General features: G+C 56.3%; 5 protein-coding genes across 5 annotated transcripts; 3 read left to right on the top strand and 2 right to left on the bottom strand.

The window, feature by feature from the left end:
• Nucleotides 1-453: 453 nt before the first annotated feature.
• hvcn1 (Voltage-gated hydrogen channel 1) lies at nucleotides 454-1,102 on the top strand (the record flags this gene model as incomplete). The annotated part of the gene is made up of 2 exons (XM_037328393.1): nucleotides 454-800; nucleotides 853-1,102. 2 exons carry the CDS (start codon nucleotides 454-456, stop codon nucleotides 1,100-1,102), a joined length of 597 nt encoding a protein of 198 aa, XP_037173470.1.
• A 3,521-nt stretch (nucleotides 1,103-4,623) lies between these two features.
• Nucleotides 4,624-5,191, top strand: CGCA056_v013148 (uncharacterized protein; the record flags this gene model as incomplete). The annotated part of the gene is made up of 2 exons (XM_037328392.1): nucleotides 4,624-4,734; nucleotides 4,820-5,191. The coding sequence occupies 2 exons, from the start codon at nucleotides 4,624-4,626 to the stop codon at nucleotides 5,189-5,191; spliced, it is 483 nt and encodes a 160-aa protein (XP_037173469.1).
• A 1,777-nt stretch (nucleotides 5,192-6,968) lies between these two features.
• On the bottom strand, nucleotides 6,969-8,957 carry CGCA056_v013147 (uncharacterized protein; the record flags this gene model as incomplete). Its single annotated transcript, XM_037328391.1, has 1 exon — nucleotides 6,969-8,957. One exon carries the CDS (start codon nucleotides 8,955-8,957, stop codon nucleotides 6,969-6,971), a length of 1,989 nt encoding a protein of 662 aa, XP_037173459.1.
• A 4,846-nt stretch (nucleotides 8,958-13,803) lies between these two features.
• CGCA056_v013146 (uncharacterized protein) lies at nucleotides 13,804-14,427 on the top strand (the record flags this gene model as incomplete). The annotated part of the gene is made up of 1 exon (XM_037328390.1): nucleotides 13,804-14,427. One exon carries the CDS (start codon nucleotides 13,804-13,806, stop codon nucleotides 14,425-14,427), a length of 624 nt encoding a protein of 207 aa, XP_037172796.1.
• A 561-nt stretch (nucleotides 14,428-14,988) lies between these two features.
• On the bottom strand, nucleotides 14,989-15,480 carry nrf1 (Vacuolar transporter chaperone 1; the record flags this gene model as incomplete). Its single annotated transcript, XM_037328389.1, has 1 exon — nucleotides 14,989-15,480. One exon carries the CDS (start codon nucleotides 15,478-15,480, stop codon nucleotides 14,989-14,991), a length of 492 nt encoding a protein of 163 aa, XP_037173456.1.
• Between the last annotated feature and the right edge of the window lie 924 nt (nucleotides 15,481-16,404).

The raw sequence follows: 16,404 nt of genomic DNA, 5'->3' as shown, positions 1-16,404 counted from the left end.
TTACAGACAAAACATCGGAGCTCATCGGCACGACGATAACCGAAGCCACCCCATCCATCCCCCGGAGCCTCGTCCTCGTGGCCGGATAGCCGGTCTGAAGTTCGCAAACTTACCTGCCAAGGAGGTTGGTGCTGCACTTAGTCAGCCCTTCAGGACCCCGTGGTTCGCCTGTCCCGTCGTCGTCGCCCACGTGTGACGTCGCCGAAGACACACTGCGTCAGCAACCGCATCGGCGGTCCCGGCCCAGCACCACCACATTTGGGCTTCCTTCTCAGCCTTCTCATTTTCTTGCGCCGCGCGCGTGAGCTTCCTACTCTACAGGGTCTCCGTCCAGATAAGGCTGCGACCGCGTCCCCGAGAGAAACACAGGAAACATATCACTACGGAAATCAAATCTCGCCATTTTCTCGCCGTTCCGAATGGTCGGAGAAGGCGACGCCTGAAACTGCAGCGATGGCGACCGACGAGGAGGAGGCAATCCGGCCTCTGCTCTGGAGCTTCAGCGGGTTTCGCGAGACCAACCGGCCGGCTCCCCTCAGGCAGCATCTCACGGAGTCCCGTACCAGCCTCAAGGATATCCTCTCGTCTCGCACGAAGCACTACGCCGTGCTCGCGCTGGTGTCGCTGGACGTGGCAGCGCTGTTGGCCAACATCTTCATCGAGCTCGTCGCCTGCGACATGAAGCGCGAGGACGAGCCGTGGGTCAGAGACACGCGCGAAGGGCTGACGATCGCTGGGCTTGTGTTCAGCTGCATGTTCATGATCGAGCTGATGCTATGCGTGTTCGCTTTTGGTCTCCGGTGAGTTTTTCCAAGGCGCTTGACGTTGCGGCATAACTAACGGCCACCCCAGATATTTCAAGGATTGGTTTCATCTGCTCGACGGGGTCGTCATCATAGCAAGCTTTGTGATTGACGTGTTGTCGCATGGCATCGTTGAGGAGATTGCTTCGCTCGTCATTGTCTTTCGGTTGTTCAGGTTCGTCAAGATCGTCGAGGAGATGAGCATGGGCGCGGCGGAGAGGATGGAGGGCTTGGAAGCGCAGCTGGAGGTCTTGAAGAGGGAGAATGGGGAGATGAAGAGGCAGCTGAGCCAGCGATAGGCCCGAGATGTAGCTGGCTCCGGTTCCGGTGGCGGCCCGTTTACCGGCCCTTAAGATGAAGATCCCCGGCTGTGGTTAATGTGTCTAATGATAATGAACGATGCAGGAGGAGAGGGGCCTCCAGGCCAATTTGAGCGTTGTGGCTTGGTTTAGTCATGAATGATACCCGACGAATCGGATGTGCCTGTCTTGCCTTCGGACCTAAATTCACAACCTAAAGCAGCGAGCCGTGATACCTTCGAGGATGCCATTTGATAGGTCGTCTCCACGTCGATCCCTCTGTCGCGCATCCAGACCCGTAGAAGGACAGGCCATGGGTGTTTAAGAAATCTGCAGATATCCGTATTTCTAAGGAGAGCCGCAATTGGAGACGGCGTGCCATCTTGAACCGCAGCCTTCGAACGAGTCGTGGGGGTAGACAGTGAATCGCCAGTCTCGATCCGACTGCATCACTCAGATTCCCGGTCTCGGCGGGCCCTCGGTGTCAGTTGCAGCGGGGAGTGGCGCATCGCCGGAGGCTGCCTCCGCGATGCAACGCCAGCCGCCCCGGCAACCACAATGCAGTACCGCACCTCGTATTTGCGACCTTGGACAGACAAACGAGGGGGGGGGGAGCAGGCGTGGTGGCTGGACAGACTAAGTGAGTGGTTGTTTCTGTGAGACAACATCCCCAATGTCACCTCTTCATGAGTTAGTCCACGCAGAAAACGAAGACTTGCATGAAGCGGATACCCTGGATATGCGGAGGAGCAAGAATAGCAGCGGCTAGGGCAAGTGCGCCACCTAGACCGTCAGCAACGGGGCGGCAGAGAGGGACCAACACGACAGACGAACAAGCAGCGTCTTGGGTTTGCTGTCGTCTCTGAAATCTAGCCTGCGTTCACGTATGACTGGTACCGGAGTCTAGAATCTTGGGGTAGAGAATTTCGACTGCGGTTCAGACGGCTTCGTTGCATGCTTGCCTGTAGCCATTAGTGCCACAGCCCGGATCGGATTCTTGTCATTGAAGAAAATGTCTAGAATTCTTGGAGGAGAGAAATTCCACGACGCCAAACTACCCGCCTTAGCAGTCTATCGAACAACCAATACCCATGATAATGAAGAATGCGAGTGGCGAATCAGCAGGGCCAGAATAACCGGGGCGCAGCGAGCCTTGGGGACAACACGAGAAACACGACGCTGGACACGACACGAGTCACAACACCATCCAGCAAGCTGCCCGAGGCCCAACAACGACATTTTGCGGCCGGACCGGACCAGTCAAAAAGCAACGCGTTGTGTTTATTTCATATTTGCCCGAAAAACGCACACGAGCTGATGTAGCAACATTGGGATCAGACAGACGTAGGCCGTAATCCCAATTATTGCCATCCCCGACAGCCGTGCGCGACCTTCTTCGACAGGGTCAAAGCTACAGGTAAAACACCAGACGACAGGCGACGGCCGCGTCGTCTGAGATCAGATGTGCATGCATGCATCCATCGCATTCTGCCATGCAGGAGGAATACCTGATGGACGTTGACGGTTGACGTTGAACGATTTGTGTTGCTCCACGAGCTCTGCCTCTGTAGAGAGATATTTGCACTCGCATTGCATCCGTCTCTCCACGGCAGCACAACACGAGTCTTCTCCAACCAATACGGACATGCCGCCACGGACGGCACTTGCATCTCGGTGTAACCCCATCCTTCGAAGGTCGTCTTCGAAAGCCGCACGCCCCCCCTGGTCCAATTATTTGCTGTCCCCCTTCTCTCTTGGCCCGCGGGAAAGAAAAGAAAAAAAGGGCCAACCAGGGGCTTTTGGCCCAGCTGCCGACCAATCACCAATCTGCCATATCGGGGCTGGCCCCCTAAGATTAGACTTCATCTCGACGTCCGGGCCCCATGTTCGCATGGCCCGTTTTTTGAACCTCGTTTTCCGTCGGCCGTTCTGCTGTGCATGGTGCTCGTTCTCTCCGTTTCTGTCATATCGGACCATCATCACTTCTGGTTCTGCACAGTTGCATTGAGCCAGAGTGAGCCCTCATAACAAAGCTGGTCGAGGGGGGTGACGAGGCAGGGAGACAGATGGCAGGCTTTGGGGAAGGGGCCTAGTCTCAGCCCCGAGTTGTCGGTTCCTTTGCCAACAATTCCTAGGCATTCCCCCGTCTTCCTATCAAAGAAACCCCAAGAACCCGATTCGATTCTCCAGAAACACCCGTCTTTGGGGCTGGAAAGCTGAGAAACACAAAGGACGCGCGCGGTGCGCGCAACGGCGTCCGTCCCTTCCCGCAGAGTTCAAGCAAGGATGGGCAGATGCGGTTGTGGTATCCATAGCAGCAGCCAGCTGCTCTTCCACAATCAAAAGTGGGAAGATCTGGGCTGGGGTTAGGCATGTCGTGGTATGGATAGCGGCATGGGAACTCCAGGTTGGTAGGTCACCAGCATCTTTTGATGATTTGACCCTTCCTTCTTTCTGCGCATGTCTCCAGACCGCGGCCTGCTTCTCCTAGAGTAGATGCTCGGTCTGGATTTGATTCAGTGGCCCCGTCTCGCTTCTCTTCCTCCTCAATGCTCCTGTAACCGTCTGACCGGGGCTTGACGCCATCACCATGTCCGTTCCCCCCAAATCCACTCTCCTTTTCCTGACGAGCTGCAGAGGACGGACGGGGTACCACACCACCTGCACTGCACACTCACAGTCGCCGCCGCTGCTGCTACCCTCTCTCCCCATCCATGGGTCGTTCGTTAGCCTCATCAATCTCCATAACTCGACCGTCAACCCAGGCCCAAGACGACCCCTGAAGAGACCCGCTCATAACCCGTAAACCCATCACTCTCCTCCACTCGCGTTGGTTCCTCAGCCGGAGAAAAAAGCCCTCTTGTCCTTCTGCCTGCCTCTCTCTCCGTGTCTCGCGGCCTCTCTCTCTCTTTCTCTGCCTGTCTGTCTGGCCCATCAGGCCTTTGGTCGTCCATTCGCTAGCGGCGCGCGCCACCGTTTCCCCTCCTCGGCCTAGTCAGTGTAGTCCTCCACCCCCCTTCCCCTCGCTGGTTTCTGCGCGATCCTCGTTCTAGCTCCTTAGCCCCCGTCTTGCCCACCCCCAGTAGATGAGGCGAGTGAGAGTGAAGAGTGAGCGACTGGGAACGCGACCGCCCACGCCCCCCAGGAAGATCAATACGGATACAACGTTTTTTTTGTGATGAAATTGCCTTGCCTGGGACTCCCCTAATTTACTTAATATTCCTCTTGCCCATCCCACCATCCGTCTCTTGAGTTCTCTTTTCCTCCTCCCATCCCTCTACCGTAATAGCCTCCACGAACCCACAGCTTATTCCCCGTCCTCCCCGACCCAAACAACCTAATAAGCTACGATCCCTCTCTGAGGTTCATCAAGTCACTCGCTATCTACACGCAAGCAAGTTTTCGGACTACGCATCACATTCGTTGGATATAACAACTGTCGTTACGACCACAAAAAACAAAGTTTACTCTTAATAATCGGATTCCTCGGAACACCACACTCCACCACAACAACCGTCAAGATGCAGTTTTTCCTCCCCATCACCCTCCTCATCGCCGCCGTCGCGGCCCAGGACACCAAGTGCGCCGCCGAGCCCATCGTCGAGACCTGCCTGTCCTCCGAGAACGCCAAGGTAAGCTTTCCAACATCCATTGAGCGTGGAGACGCGGCTCTGCTCTGATGTATCACAACAAACAACTAACACATCCCCCCTCTAGGTCGAGGCTTGCTCCGCCACCGACTACGACTGCCAGTGCGCCGCCTACCAGGCCGTCGCGACCTGCTACAACAACTGCCCCAACGACGCCCGCGCCTCGCCCGCCCAGAACCAGGTCACCATCTTCTGCCAGCAGGCCTCCCTCTACGGCTCCGCCGCCCAGCGCAAGACCGCCTCCGCCGCCTCCTCCGGCTCCGCCACCGCCGCCGTCGCCTCCAACTCCGCGACCGCCACCCCTACCACCGGCAGCTCCGCCTCCGCAACCGCCTCCGTCTCGGCCACCAGCACCCCTAACCTGGGTGTCGGCCAGCTCGCCCGCAACACCGGCGGCGTCCTCCTCGCCGTCGCCGGTGTCGTTGCCGCCGTCCTCTGAGCGATTTCTAAGCTAGAGAGGAAGCCAATATATCATTACAATTTACACGTCTTATTTTCAAGCGATAATGTTACACGCGGTGCAAGGCCATCATTTGGAATGATTCACATGGGGACTGGGACGGGACTATGTTTTCCTCCCGGCAAACAAAAGGAGGCTGCTTCAGCATTGCCACTTCTTAGGACAAAAAGAAGTCAGACAGCCACGACGGCACAGGGTGATGAATTCACCAAAAACCTGTTGTACATGGTTTAGAATCTTTGTAATTACCTAATCCAGCCGAATTTCATGAACAAGAAGGACATGGGATGACAATGAACCAAAAAGACAAAGAACACACACGTGAAGAGAGGACAGGGACACAAGAGTTTGCCCATCAAACGGGAAAGAAACACCAATCATTCATCGCTTCAAAACTCTATCTAGCAATGGCCCTTGCGTCCCCCCGTGTCGTCCTTGCAGAGAGACAGAAGAAACGAACCCGAGTCCCGGACTCCGAAAAAGCTTCGTTGATTGATTCGGGTGCCCTTGCACACATGCAATGGCCTGCATCTTCCCGAAGACTGCCTCCGTCGCTGATTGGGCCACACACACACCACGCACCACGCACCACCATAGGGTAATAAAGACACAGTAGTATCCGTAGAGAGAAACAAATATTGGAGATGTGTTGACTCAGCAACATTCTTCTGAAACATGGCAAGAATCTAACCTGCACATTGACTTGCGTGCCGGTTTGCGCGCGCATTCCCCACCCGCAGCAGCAAGGAACCATCCTGCATGTGCTTATTGTCTCATAAGCAAGGCCTCTCTCTGATGTACCTATGCTACAGCGAGGGTTCGCGGACGTGAGGGCGCCGAAAAAAAAGGTGAGAGCGACGACCCGTCTATGTTATAAGAAACCTGCTGGGCAATAGCAAGGAGCCAGAAACATAGTGCGCGATATATGCAACAAAACAAGACAATTCCTTTATTGCTTCAATGCAATCATTGGGTTTTCTCGTTTGAAAATGGTGGAGAGTATCCATCTGTTGGTGATCTTCATAAACGTCTGGGGCATCTCAGGGATGGCTGTTGGACGGCCAAGCCCGGCCCAACGTCACCGGTGGAAATGCGCCAAAGTAAATGGCATACAGACGACCAGCGACTGGAGACATGTCACGTGCGAACTGATCGGATGAATGTGTGGTTGCTCAACGTGAGCTTGTTATCATCATGTTTTTCATCAAGCCTCTTTCTCCAATCGCTATGATACAACACGGGTGTCCTTGAATCCTACAGCTGTCTTGCTAGCGTTGCATCCCCTCATGGGAAACTCTCCATCATTCGTGTTCCTCCTGAACGCGTCTTCCACTCCCAGGGAGCTGTCATCCAGGGAAGGAAGTTGTAACAGTATAAAGTCTACAAGCAAAGAAAAGGAAAAAAAAAAAAACCACAAGCATACGCAAAAGGCAGACGCTTCCCAACACCCGTGACGCCCGTTTCATATCTCTAACATGTGACATTGTCCATCTCTGGCCACATCACTGTAGCCTGCTTTTTTTTTGGCCTGACCAAAGACCCCTGGTTGCGCAGAGTCGGAAGAGAAGAGTGCAAGAAAGGAGGAAATAAAAGTTCGTCGACTAAAGGGAGTATTTGTGCGCAAAAAAGTCTTGGTCGCCAGAAGAAAGCAAGTGAAAATATTTGTGGCGGCAAAAGTAAGGCGAATAAGGCCTCGGAGGAATCTTGATGCAAAAATCAAAAGGCCTTGACGGTCGTTGAGGAAACCGAAAACACCCTAAACTTTTCGGGCTCGTTTCGCGCTGTTGTTGACAGGGCTAACGAAGGTGACGTGCTTGTTCTCGTCCTTCTTCAGACGCATGGTGGTGCCAGAGCCGCTAGATCCCCGGTGGTGAAGAGGTCGACCCTCATGATCCTCATCGAGAGTGATCTCGGCCACATCAGACACCGACTCGGCATCCATGCGGTCGCTCACGCCGGAGTCTGAGCCATCATCTGAGTCGTCGTACTCGCCGTCGTCGCTGACGAGTGAAGGCGCGTTGTTGCTGACCATTGTGTTGGGGCTCAGGTCGACCATGTCGACGTCCTCGTCACCCATCATCATCAGTCGTGGCCCTTCGTCCTTGTCAGGACTGCTCATAGGCGGCGATGCGAAGCCCGAGTGAGTCGCCCTGCCCTTGCTGCTCGTCGGCCTTGTCGGCGCCGGGACGACAGGAGACATGACGGCTCTTGCTGGAACACGCATGGCAGTGGAAGGAACACGAACGGCTGGCCCAGCGTCACCAGTTGGAGTGCTGAGACCACCCTCGACTTCTTCCGAATCCTCTCCTGGCGAAGAAACGTCATCCAACGACATCTTCTCCTTAGCATCGCCAACGATTTCACGGAGGTTACCGTTAAAGTTCCTGCTCTGCATGAGGCGCGAAAGGAAGGGGACATCAGCCGAACCGACGAAGTTCTCCCCGTTCTGAACGGCGGGTCTCGCGGACTCAGCGTTCGGAACAGTGGGGATGCTCGTCACACCAGGCAGCTTGCCATCACGGTACAGCTTGAGCGAATCTGCGATCCTTGAGCGCAAAGAAACGTAGGCTTGCTGAGTAGACATGTCGGACTGGGCAAACGGGTGAACAAGACCTGGAGCGACAGCGGGAGCTGGCGGCGGGGGCTTTTCCTCCCCAACGACGCCACCACCTTCGTTGACCTCGATCGGTTGGCCGCAGGACACGGCAGCCTCCTCGTGGCTCTTGTAGTCTCTCCTGTGAGCGATGCGGCAATGGTTGATGAAACCCTGCGTGCTACTGAAGTTTTCTCGGTTGCAGTCCAAGCAGACGAGCTTCACGGTCTGGCCATCGGAGCGCTTCAGAACACAAGGCCCAGCCTTCTCCTTAGGTTGAGGATAACCACTGGACAGCGACTGGAGCTTCTGTCCAGCCGCACCTCGAACCGGCCGGTTCTTGTTCGCGCTTGAGAGGTCAGACATGCTGTTTCTCGTCGTTCGTCCCTCAGCTGAGCCTCTGCTACGGGCAGTGTCAAGCACGGGATACCATTCAGGCTGCATGCCGTCAAACTTGGGATCAGGGATGAGCCACTTGGCGTAGTGTCGGGCGTAAGGACCATCGACGACTCCAAAAGGCGCCGCCCACTGAGGGACGGGCTCTCCCGGGCGATTCTGCAGAGAGGGACCCTTGCCGCTGCTGATATCCAGCATCTGCGCCGGAGTGGGGCAGGTGGTAGGATAAGGAATCAAATGGCATCGGCGCAGCTGCTCAAGGGCGACCTGGCATTTGGCCAGCTCTTGGTTGATTAGTCTCAGCTCGTTGTGCTTGAGCAAGATCTCCAGACCAAACTGGTACTGGATCGCGTCGCACGCGTCTTCCATGTCGTTAGTCACCGCGGGAACAGGCTTGGACTCTGGTGCAGGCTCAGGTGCAGGCCCAGACACAGCCACAGGAGCAGGCGCAGGCGCCGATGGTGGCGTAGCCATATCGCAGGCAGGAATGTCAGAGATGAGAGGGCTGCTGCTCTCCTGCTTTGCCCGCTTCACAGGCTGCTCACTGTTGGTGTTGATGAAGGTAACATTTGGCGCGCAGGAGGCGTCAACGCTGGAAAGTCGCCTCTTTTGAGGGCGCACCGGGCTTGCGACAGACGTCGTTGTTGCACCTGGATGCGGCAGGATGAACTGGTGCTTTTGCGCGAGCGACGGCATTGGATGGCTGACACCGACAGTCGTTTCGCTTCCCCGCTCTGAACCCCAGAACCGGAACATAGAGATTCTGTGAGTGAGAGAAGGATGAGACGAAAAAGTCGCGTGAGGGTGAGCAGGCGACCTTTAATGCAGTGTAAGGTGAGGTGAGGTGAGGCGCAAGGCAACGACAGCCTGACGGGGGAGGTGAGGTGGCAGTGGCAGCGAGTGGCGGAAGAGCTAGGCAGCTGCGGCGACGTGATGCAGAGAAGCGGGTGCGCGCGAAGTGCAAGGAGGTGCAATGCGGGATTCCTTGGGTGCTGAGCTGAGCAGAGCAGAGCTGGGGGTGTCGCTGACGTAAAGCGTGGGTGATGAGCCGGCGTGAGCGAGATGCGGTGGGCGACAAGCAGGCGGGCGGGCGGGCGTGCGTGCGTCGAGCGAGGGGCGTGTGTTTGGTCGTTGGCCTTGCTTGGGTGGATGGGGCCAGAAAAGGGGTGGCAGGGGCGAGTGAGCGTGCGCGCGATGATGTGGTCGGGCGCTCCCCTCAGAAGCTGGGAAATGGGCAGGAGGAAAGCCGGGCACCGAGATGGGCGACAAGGCGATCAAAGGGATGGGATTGCTGCGACGGGTCGCGCAGCGAGGACAGCGACGCAGAATGATCGAGAACTAATGAAAGCCTCGATATCGCGCAGGAAAACGGAGAGGAAATGAATGCGCGAAGAGAGACGGACGAGCAAAAGAAGGGCGACGCCTTTTCTGAGTGCTCTCTCTGTGTCGGGCGGACGGTGTTGTTTTCTGGGCTGAAATCGGGGGGAGAGGAGGGTTGTTTGGGAGGAGGATGGGAGATGTTGGAGATGGAAATCGACAACAAGAAGGAGCAACAACAAGAATAAGGTGAAGCCGGCGGGGGGAAGCAGGAACCCAGGAGGTCTCGTCTCTGGCGCTCTGCGTTGCTCTTCTGGAAGGGCGGGCGACGTGCGCAGGTTTGGGTGGGAAATTGGCCTCTTTGGGGGGAGTGATTGCGAGTGCGGGTGGGCCGTGGATCCTGGGGGGCCAGAGTAAGGTAACTGCAGTGTACAGCGGGCAGGTACCAGAACCGAACGTCGATAACAGCACCTCAGCCAAAAGAGACGACGGGCACCGCGAAGAAAGAGGGCGGTGGGATGGTTGAGTGGATGGATGGACAGCAGCGACGGCCCAGGTGGACGGCGGCGGGACTGTGACGGTTGGATACCTGGTGGACACACTTCCAGTGGGTGACTGCCCGGGTTCCAACTGCTGCGGTCCGCGGATTGGCACACTGGTGTGGTTGACTGCGCTCTGGCTCTGTTTCTGCACAAATTGTGGGTGCCAGAGCTGCTGCCGCTGTTACGTTGGTGCTGTGGTCGGTGGTGCTTTCGCGCGGCGCGGTGGTTGCGGTGCTGATGGTGCAGATGGCACAGATGATGATGTGAGGGACCGACTGACTAGGAAAAGGCAATTTGTGAATTGAATGCAAGGGGGGGCATAAAATGGAGACGGGGTGTGAGGTGTGGGTGGTGTGGATAAGGATTGTGCTGCGGCTGCTGCGTCTGATTGGCCCGTTGGGAGACAGCAGGAGGGAACGAGGGAATGCGCTTGTTTGGTCTGACCCAGAGACAGGACACCGCCGCCAGGGAAAAGAAGGCGAGGGAACCCAGGGAGGGGAAGCAACAACCAGGCAGGTGCAGCCCAGGAAAGCAGGGGTGGGGAACACGACAGGACGCTCCGGCCAGGACTGGCAAACAGGACAGGGCACCACAACGACAGGACACGACGCCAGGGAGCCAGACCCGATATCGACACAACCTAAAAGACACCCGGACAGTTCGATGTGAGCGTGAAAGAGTCAGGTCCTTCTTGTTGATTGCCGCTCTGTTGCGAGAGAAAGGCCGATAGTGGACGTGTCAGAACGAGGGCGTGGATGCGCCGTATCCAGATGCTAGACGACGCAAAGCAGAACGTCGGCAACGGCGAAGACAGCGACAGCGACAGCGGCAGCGGCAGCGCACTGAACTCGGAAAGGGTATCTGGGATCTAGAAAAAAGGAAAAAGAAAAAAAGTCAGAGGGGACCTCAAAGACCCCGAGATGGGACGCACGCTGTTCCTCCCGGCTCCCGCTCTGTCTGTGTCTGCGTCCGCGTCTGGCCTGTCTGTCTTGAGTGTCTGATGGATGGATGATGAGACGGACGGGGGAACTCGGTCTGTAGCAACTCGCAGCCGGGTCGTTGGCTACGCTGCACTGCGTGTTTTATCGCCGCCCCGAAAATAGAACGGGACAGAGGGTGGGCGCCCAAGATACGGGACACAGCACAGCTGCTGTGGAGATTTGTCTGGAGGGATTCCCCTTTTCTTCTGGTGATAGCGGACGGGGAAGATGGAAATGTGAGAAAGAGATTCACAGAGGAAATCCGGAGCGGAGGTGAGGGCGGATGAGCGAGGAAAACACTATGAAGCATCTGACGAAAAGACACGGCCCGCTCGTGCTCTCGCTCGTCTTTGCGCCATAAACAACAGGCCTTGCTGTCGATCTACCTTACTTCAATCATGTTTTGTTTGTAAAGGTTTCAACAAGTGTCTTATCGACAAACCTGACTAGCAACCCTCACTCTGACTTTCACTTTCACTGCCCGTAAGTACTTTACCCAAGCCGACTTACCCAACCTGCTTAGGGCGGCAGTAAGGTTTCTTAGTGAGGAGCAGCCGGGGAAAGCTCGTGGTGTGTTGCCATGTCTCCCTCCTTGACCTTGGGGTGTGGAAAACATAAAAAGTCAGCGAGCTAAGGAACCTAGAGGCGTGGGAATGAACCCGAATGCCTCCAGCTCCTGCTGTTAATTAGTCCCGTCCCGCTGGGGTCGGGGCCTCCAGCGACTTCAACGCTAAAGCGACAGTGCGCGCGTCCACGCTTCTCCGGCCTGTCTGCTCCTGCCAACGACATCAGTGTGCTGCTTGCTTGATGTGAGGTGTGCTTCCCGCCGTCAATTCCATGGACCCGTGTTGTTGACATCCGCGAGAGGCAATGGCGTCGGCTGGCGCATTTTCCCCATCAATTCAACAAGACCCAAAATGACCTGACCGTCTTTCCTTTCTCTGACGAATGCAAACAGCTAAAGAAATCCCCCATTTGTTGACAACAGTCTGTTGTTGTTCGCTCCCACCGCCACGTCCTTCTTCTCCACGGCCGACTTGGCGGACTCGCACCTCATTCGCCTGGATAGCGGCGCTGCCATTCCGGCTGGGCTTGAAGATGCGGTCTAAGGTAGTGTCCACGACAGAACAGACACCGACTTCCAAATACTCCATCAGCATCAGAATTTCCCCAGCCAGCCGACATGAAGCCGCAGCCCAGCGATTTGGGAACCACCTGGGATGACATGAAAGCTGGACCCTTAAACAGCAAGGGACGGCCATGCTTCTGCATTGCTTCTTATGCTTCCACTGCCGTTCTTCGCCGCCTTCTCTTCCTCGCCTCGCAATCGAACCCGTCCGTCCTTCGAAGGCAACCTGACATCAAACACTCTGATCCTCCATCAGCCTCTGAGGCCTCGCATCTCGCAGTTCTTCGGAACGCCCTGCGACCCTGATGACGGCCGAGGCCACGCACGCGAGGACTAGGAGGACGGGTGGGTGGGTGCGACACGCGCTAAAACCATGGGTGGCCGCTTGAAATGCGCCACGCCACCCGATGTGCCCAGCTTTTGCCTTTTGCCATTTCTGGTTTCAGACCTGAAGATTGCTAGCGAGGTACAAGTCCCGCCAAGTGCCGTTCGCTGAGATGCCCCAAGTTCTGTTCAATAAACCAATCCAATCGCCCCGTCATGCTGCGACCCTCCGCGGAAGCAACACCCAATAGCTCCGGCTCACCGGCCAAGGTCGCGACAGCTCAAGTACCCGCTTATTGCTGCACATCCCTGCCTTTAGTAGAGACGTCGATATCGTATCAGGCCCCATCCCGGGAGCCGAATGGCGCCTTCTGGCTTTCCTGGGCGAAACGGATCGATGTGACCGCAGCTCCGTAGCTCGGCCGGCTTGCTGCATCTCGGAAGCTTGGAATCTCGGGGAGACCCTCTTGGAATCTGCTAAATGACGAGACGATGTTTAGTTCATGATTCAGTACGCGAGACAAACTTCTGTCGATGCGGGACGTTTTGCACCGCAACTACCCTTTTGACCTTCACGGCCAGCTCGGGTTTATCGAATGCCCATCCTGGGTCATCCCCATTCTCGGCATCTCGATGTCGGTTTCCTGGGGTCTGCGAGTGGCTGCAAGCGGTTACGCCCAAACTAGCGCCCAGCGAATCAAACCCATAGCGCATTGGAAGATGAGTCGTGCTTCTGCACAGGCCACATCAAACATGTGAAGTCGAAAAGCCACGACCCACAACGAATGGACGGCACCGCTCATCTGGGTGAAGTCTTCCTACTTCCGCGGGACGCTAAGCGTCCCCGACCACGGCAGAAAAGCTCGTGTTCGAAGAGCAGATCCATGATTTGTAGATCACGTGCTATATCACGAGATCTGCGTGGCACAAATTGTGACATTCGACGTGATTTGGATGCTAGAAGAGAACCGACCGGTGCGCGGCACAGAATCGAAAGAACCCTCGTTGCTGGAGGGAGTAGACAACCTGGTTTGACAACTTGGACGATTGGGATGGCTTACGTAGCTGCCGAATCGATGTCGTTCGGCCGTCTGATCGGTCATCGGCTCCGATTCTAGATGCCTGGTCAAAGCTTCTTATCCGATAAGATTGTGACTCCAGATTTCAGCCCGCCGCATATTTTCATTGCCATCAATCCTTTGCCTGACTGACACCGTCGACAAACCACATCGGACCCCGCGCAAGCGTCGACGACGACGACGACGACGAAGCATTGAAGCCCGGACTTATCATGCTGGAAGACATCGATAATGCAGGACGGGCTTAAGGACACCGCCGCGGGTATTCGAGGCGACAAGAAGAGAAAACTGCCCATCATGGTCGAGTCGGAGGACCAGAAGAAGAACAAGCCGTCTCCGGCCGGTCCTGGAACACCCGCACCTCACGGCGCCCTCCTCGCCGAGCTTAGGACTAAGTACGACATCTTGTCCGCCTTCACCATCTCCTCGACAAAGATTCACAAGCGTGTGACCTGGTTGCTGCTGCACCTGCGCAAGAACGACGGGGACACGAGGAAACGGGCGGTGCTCCTATACGCCAGGCCCGGCGAGGTGGGAAAGATGATCACCATCTCGGAGCAGGTGAAGCGCATCGTGGCGGAAGAGGACGGCGGTCGGTGGTACCAATACAACAAGATGTACGAGCTCCCGCCCAAGGCCGAGGTCGTGGAGGAGAGTATGCTCGGCGGCGGGAGAGCAGGCAACGATACGGACGACGAAGACGACTTCGAGGTCATGGAGAGCCGGTTCGAGAAGGCCGTGATGCCGCAGCCAAAGAAAGGGACTCCGAAGTCACTCAGCATCTTCCTCTCCCTTGAGCCCATGCCTGAGCTGAAGGCCCAGGAGGGCGTCACGCAGCAAACCAACGAGACGTAGGGAGGTCAAGCAGCAGCCATCGACGCATAAACATACCAAGAACCAAAGGGGAGAAGACCAGATGGCAGAAGAGGTTTCGACAGCGGTCGAGAGGCTGCTAGAAGCTGGGCGGCACCATGTACATCATTGCATCTTTGGGCGTTAGGACAGAGAAAAGGGACATTCACGGTTTGATACCCAAGTCAGAGGAATTGCAGACAGACGCAAGATATGAAAAAGAGAATATTTTGCTAGATAATTACACAGCGCTGGAACGGACTGATGCACTCTTCTGGTACCTGTACTCCATGGTCACAATGCACTTTTTTTTTTACCTGTCTGCTCGCGCAGACTTTGACATCGTTCACTTTACGCGAGCAACACAGATGTTCCCTCAACTCCAAAGCAATCACACTCTTCGAGGTGCAGAAGCGAGCGCTCCAACGTCTGCTACCCTCCCGGCCTACATTGGCTCGTCGTAATTGCCACTCACACGACTTAGCAACAACACCCTGGGCCTGTCGATACGAAACAACACCCCTTTTGTTCCTCAACGTTTTGCTTTCTGCAGGCTGATCGTACTTAGTGCTTCGACTCCTTGGAAGAGTAGGTTATGCGCAGAACGAAGTTGACGACGACGGCCAGCAGCAGGATGATGGCCAGGAAGGTAGGACCGAAGCGGTCGTCGAAGCCCGCCTGGCCGCGCACGCGGATCGACTTGGCGCGCCAGTGATACGTCGCCAGGGCGTAGATCATGGTCAGCATCGCGACGCCCGTGAAGAGGAAGGCGCTGATGAAGGCGGGGCGGTCGCCGAAGTTGAGCATGCCGATGGCGAGGGCGCCGAGGATGACGGTGAAGTTGAGCCACGAGAGGAAGGTGCGCTCGTTGGCGAAGAAGACCTTGGGCTCGACGCGCGTCGGGAGGGCGATGCGCTTGCCTGGATCGAGGGCGGCGGTGGTTAGCTGGAGGTCACGACGATTGGGTCTTTCGCGGCGGTGGTATGCCCGAGAGGTAGGGATTGTGTTGTAAGTGGACATACCCGGCGCAGTCTGGAGGAGAGGTTGGCTCGACATTTTGGAGGTTGTTTTGTTGTGTCTGCTTTCTCCTGACCGAGGATCTTCTGGCAGCGATGTGTATCGCGATCGTACGAGGTGAAGTTGATTTTCGCGGCTCGACGTCGGCGAGGCTGGGCTGGTTTAGCGTGCGTTCGAGCTCGGACTCGGTGTTGGATAACAACGGCTTTTGTCGCTTGTGTTCGAGGCGCCCCGTATTCGTGTGACGAAGAAAAAAACGTCAATTGAGCCAAGCTTTTCGAGATTTCGTCTGAACCCAAGTACAGAGGTCTATCGTTATCGGAGATTGAGAGTCGAATGAATGGAATGCGAAGTTTAAAAGAAGAGAGAGAGAAAAAGAGCAGACACCTGTAACCTAACCGAACCGAGAGAGAGAACCCGCTTGAAAGCTTGTTCGATGCGACGGAGACGCAACGCAGAAACCACGGCCCCTCTTGCCTCCCTTAAAGCTCCATCGCAGAACCTGTGACGCTTGGCCTGCCACGGCTAGAGCTCTCCACCAGCCACAGCCACGAGGCATGGATCACTGCTGCAGAAACCACACGTGCGAACCTCGAAGGTGGTGATTGGTTCAGCCACAAGCAGGGGCCATCTGCAAGCTCCGCTCTCTGCATGATGACTAACGATGGTGGCTAGAGTGCGTCGCACGTGACCCGTTGCCCCGCGCACCGGCCTGCGGCAGCTGCGCCAGACCGGACGGCCCGTGTTGCGACGCGAGGCGCTTGCATCGGGCTGCGCATCACAACACGGGACGCCTTAACTTTTTGTGGAGGAGCCTCATCTTTCGCCTTATTCCGCAACTGACAACATCACCGCATCCACATCTACACCGGTAAACACCGCACCACCACCAGACTGAAAAACTTGGCCGTCTCAAGCAACGCTGACATCGACACAAGTGACTCTCATCCATCACGAATTTCT

This window comes from Colletotrichum aenigma (assembly GCF_013390185.1).
Source record: "Colletotrichum aenigma strain Cg56 chromosome Unknown KSG_Cg56_contig09, whole genome shotgun sequence".
In the NCBI taxonomy this organism is placed as follows: domain Eukaryota; kingdom Fungi; phylum Ascomycota; class Sordariomycetes; order Glomerellales; family Glomerellaceae; genus Colletotrichum; species Colletotrichum aenigma.
This window is presented reverse-complemented; position numbering and strand designations above follow the sequence as displayed.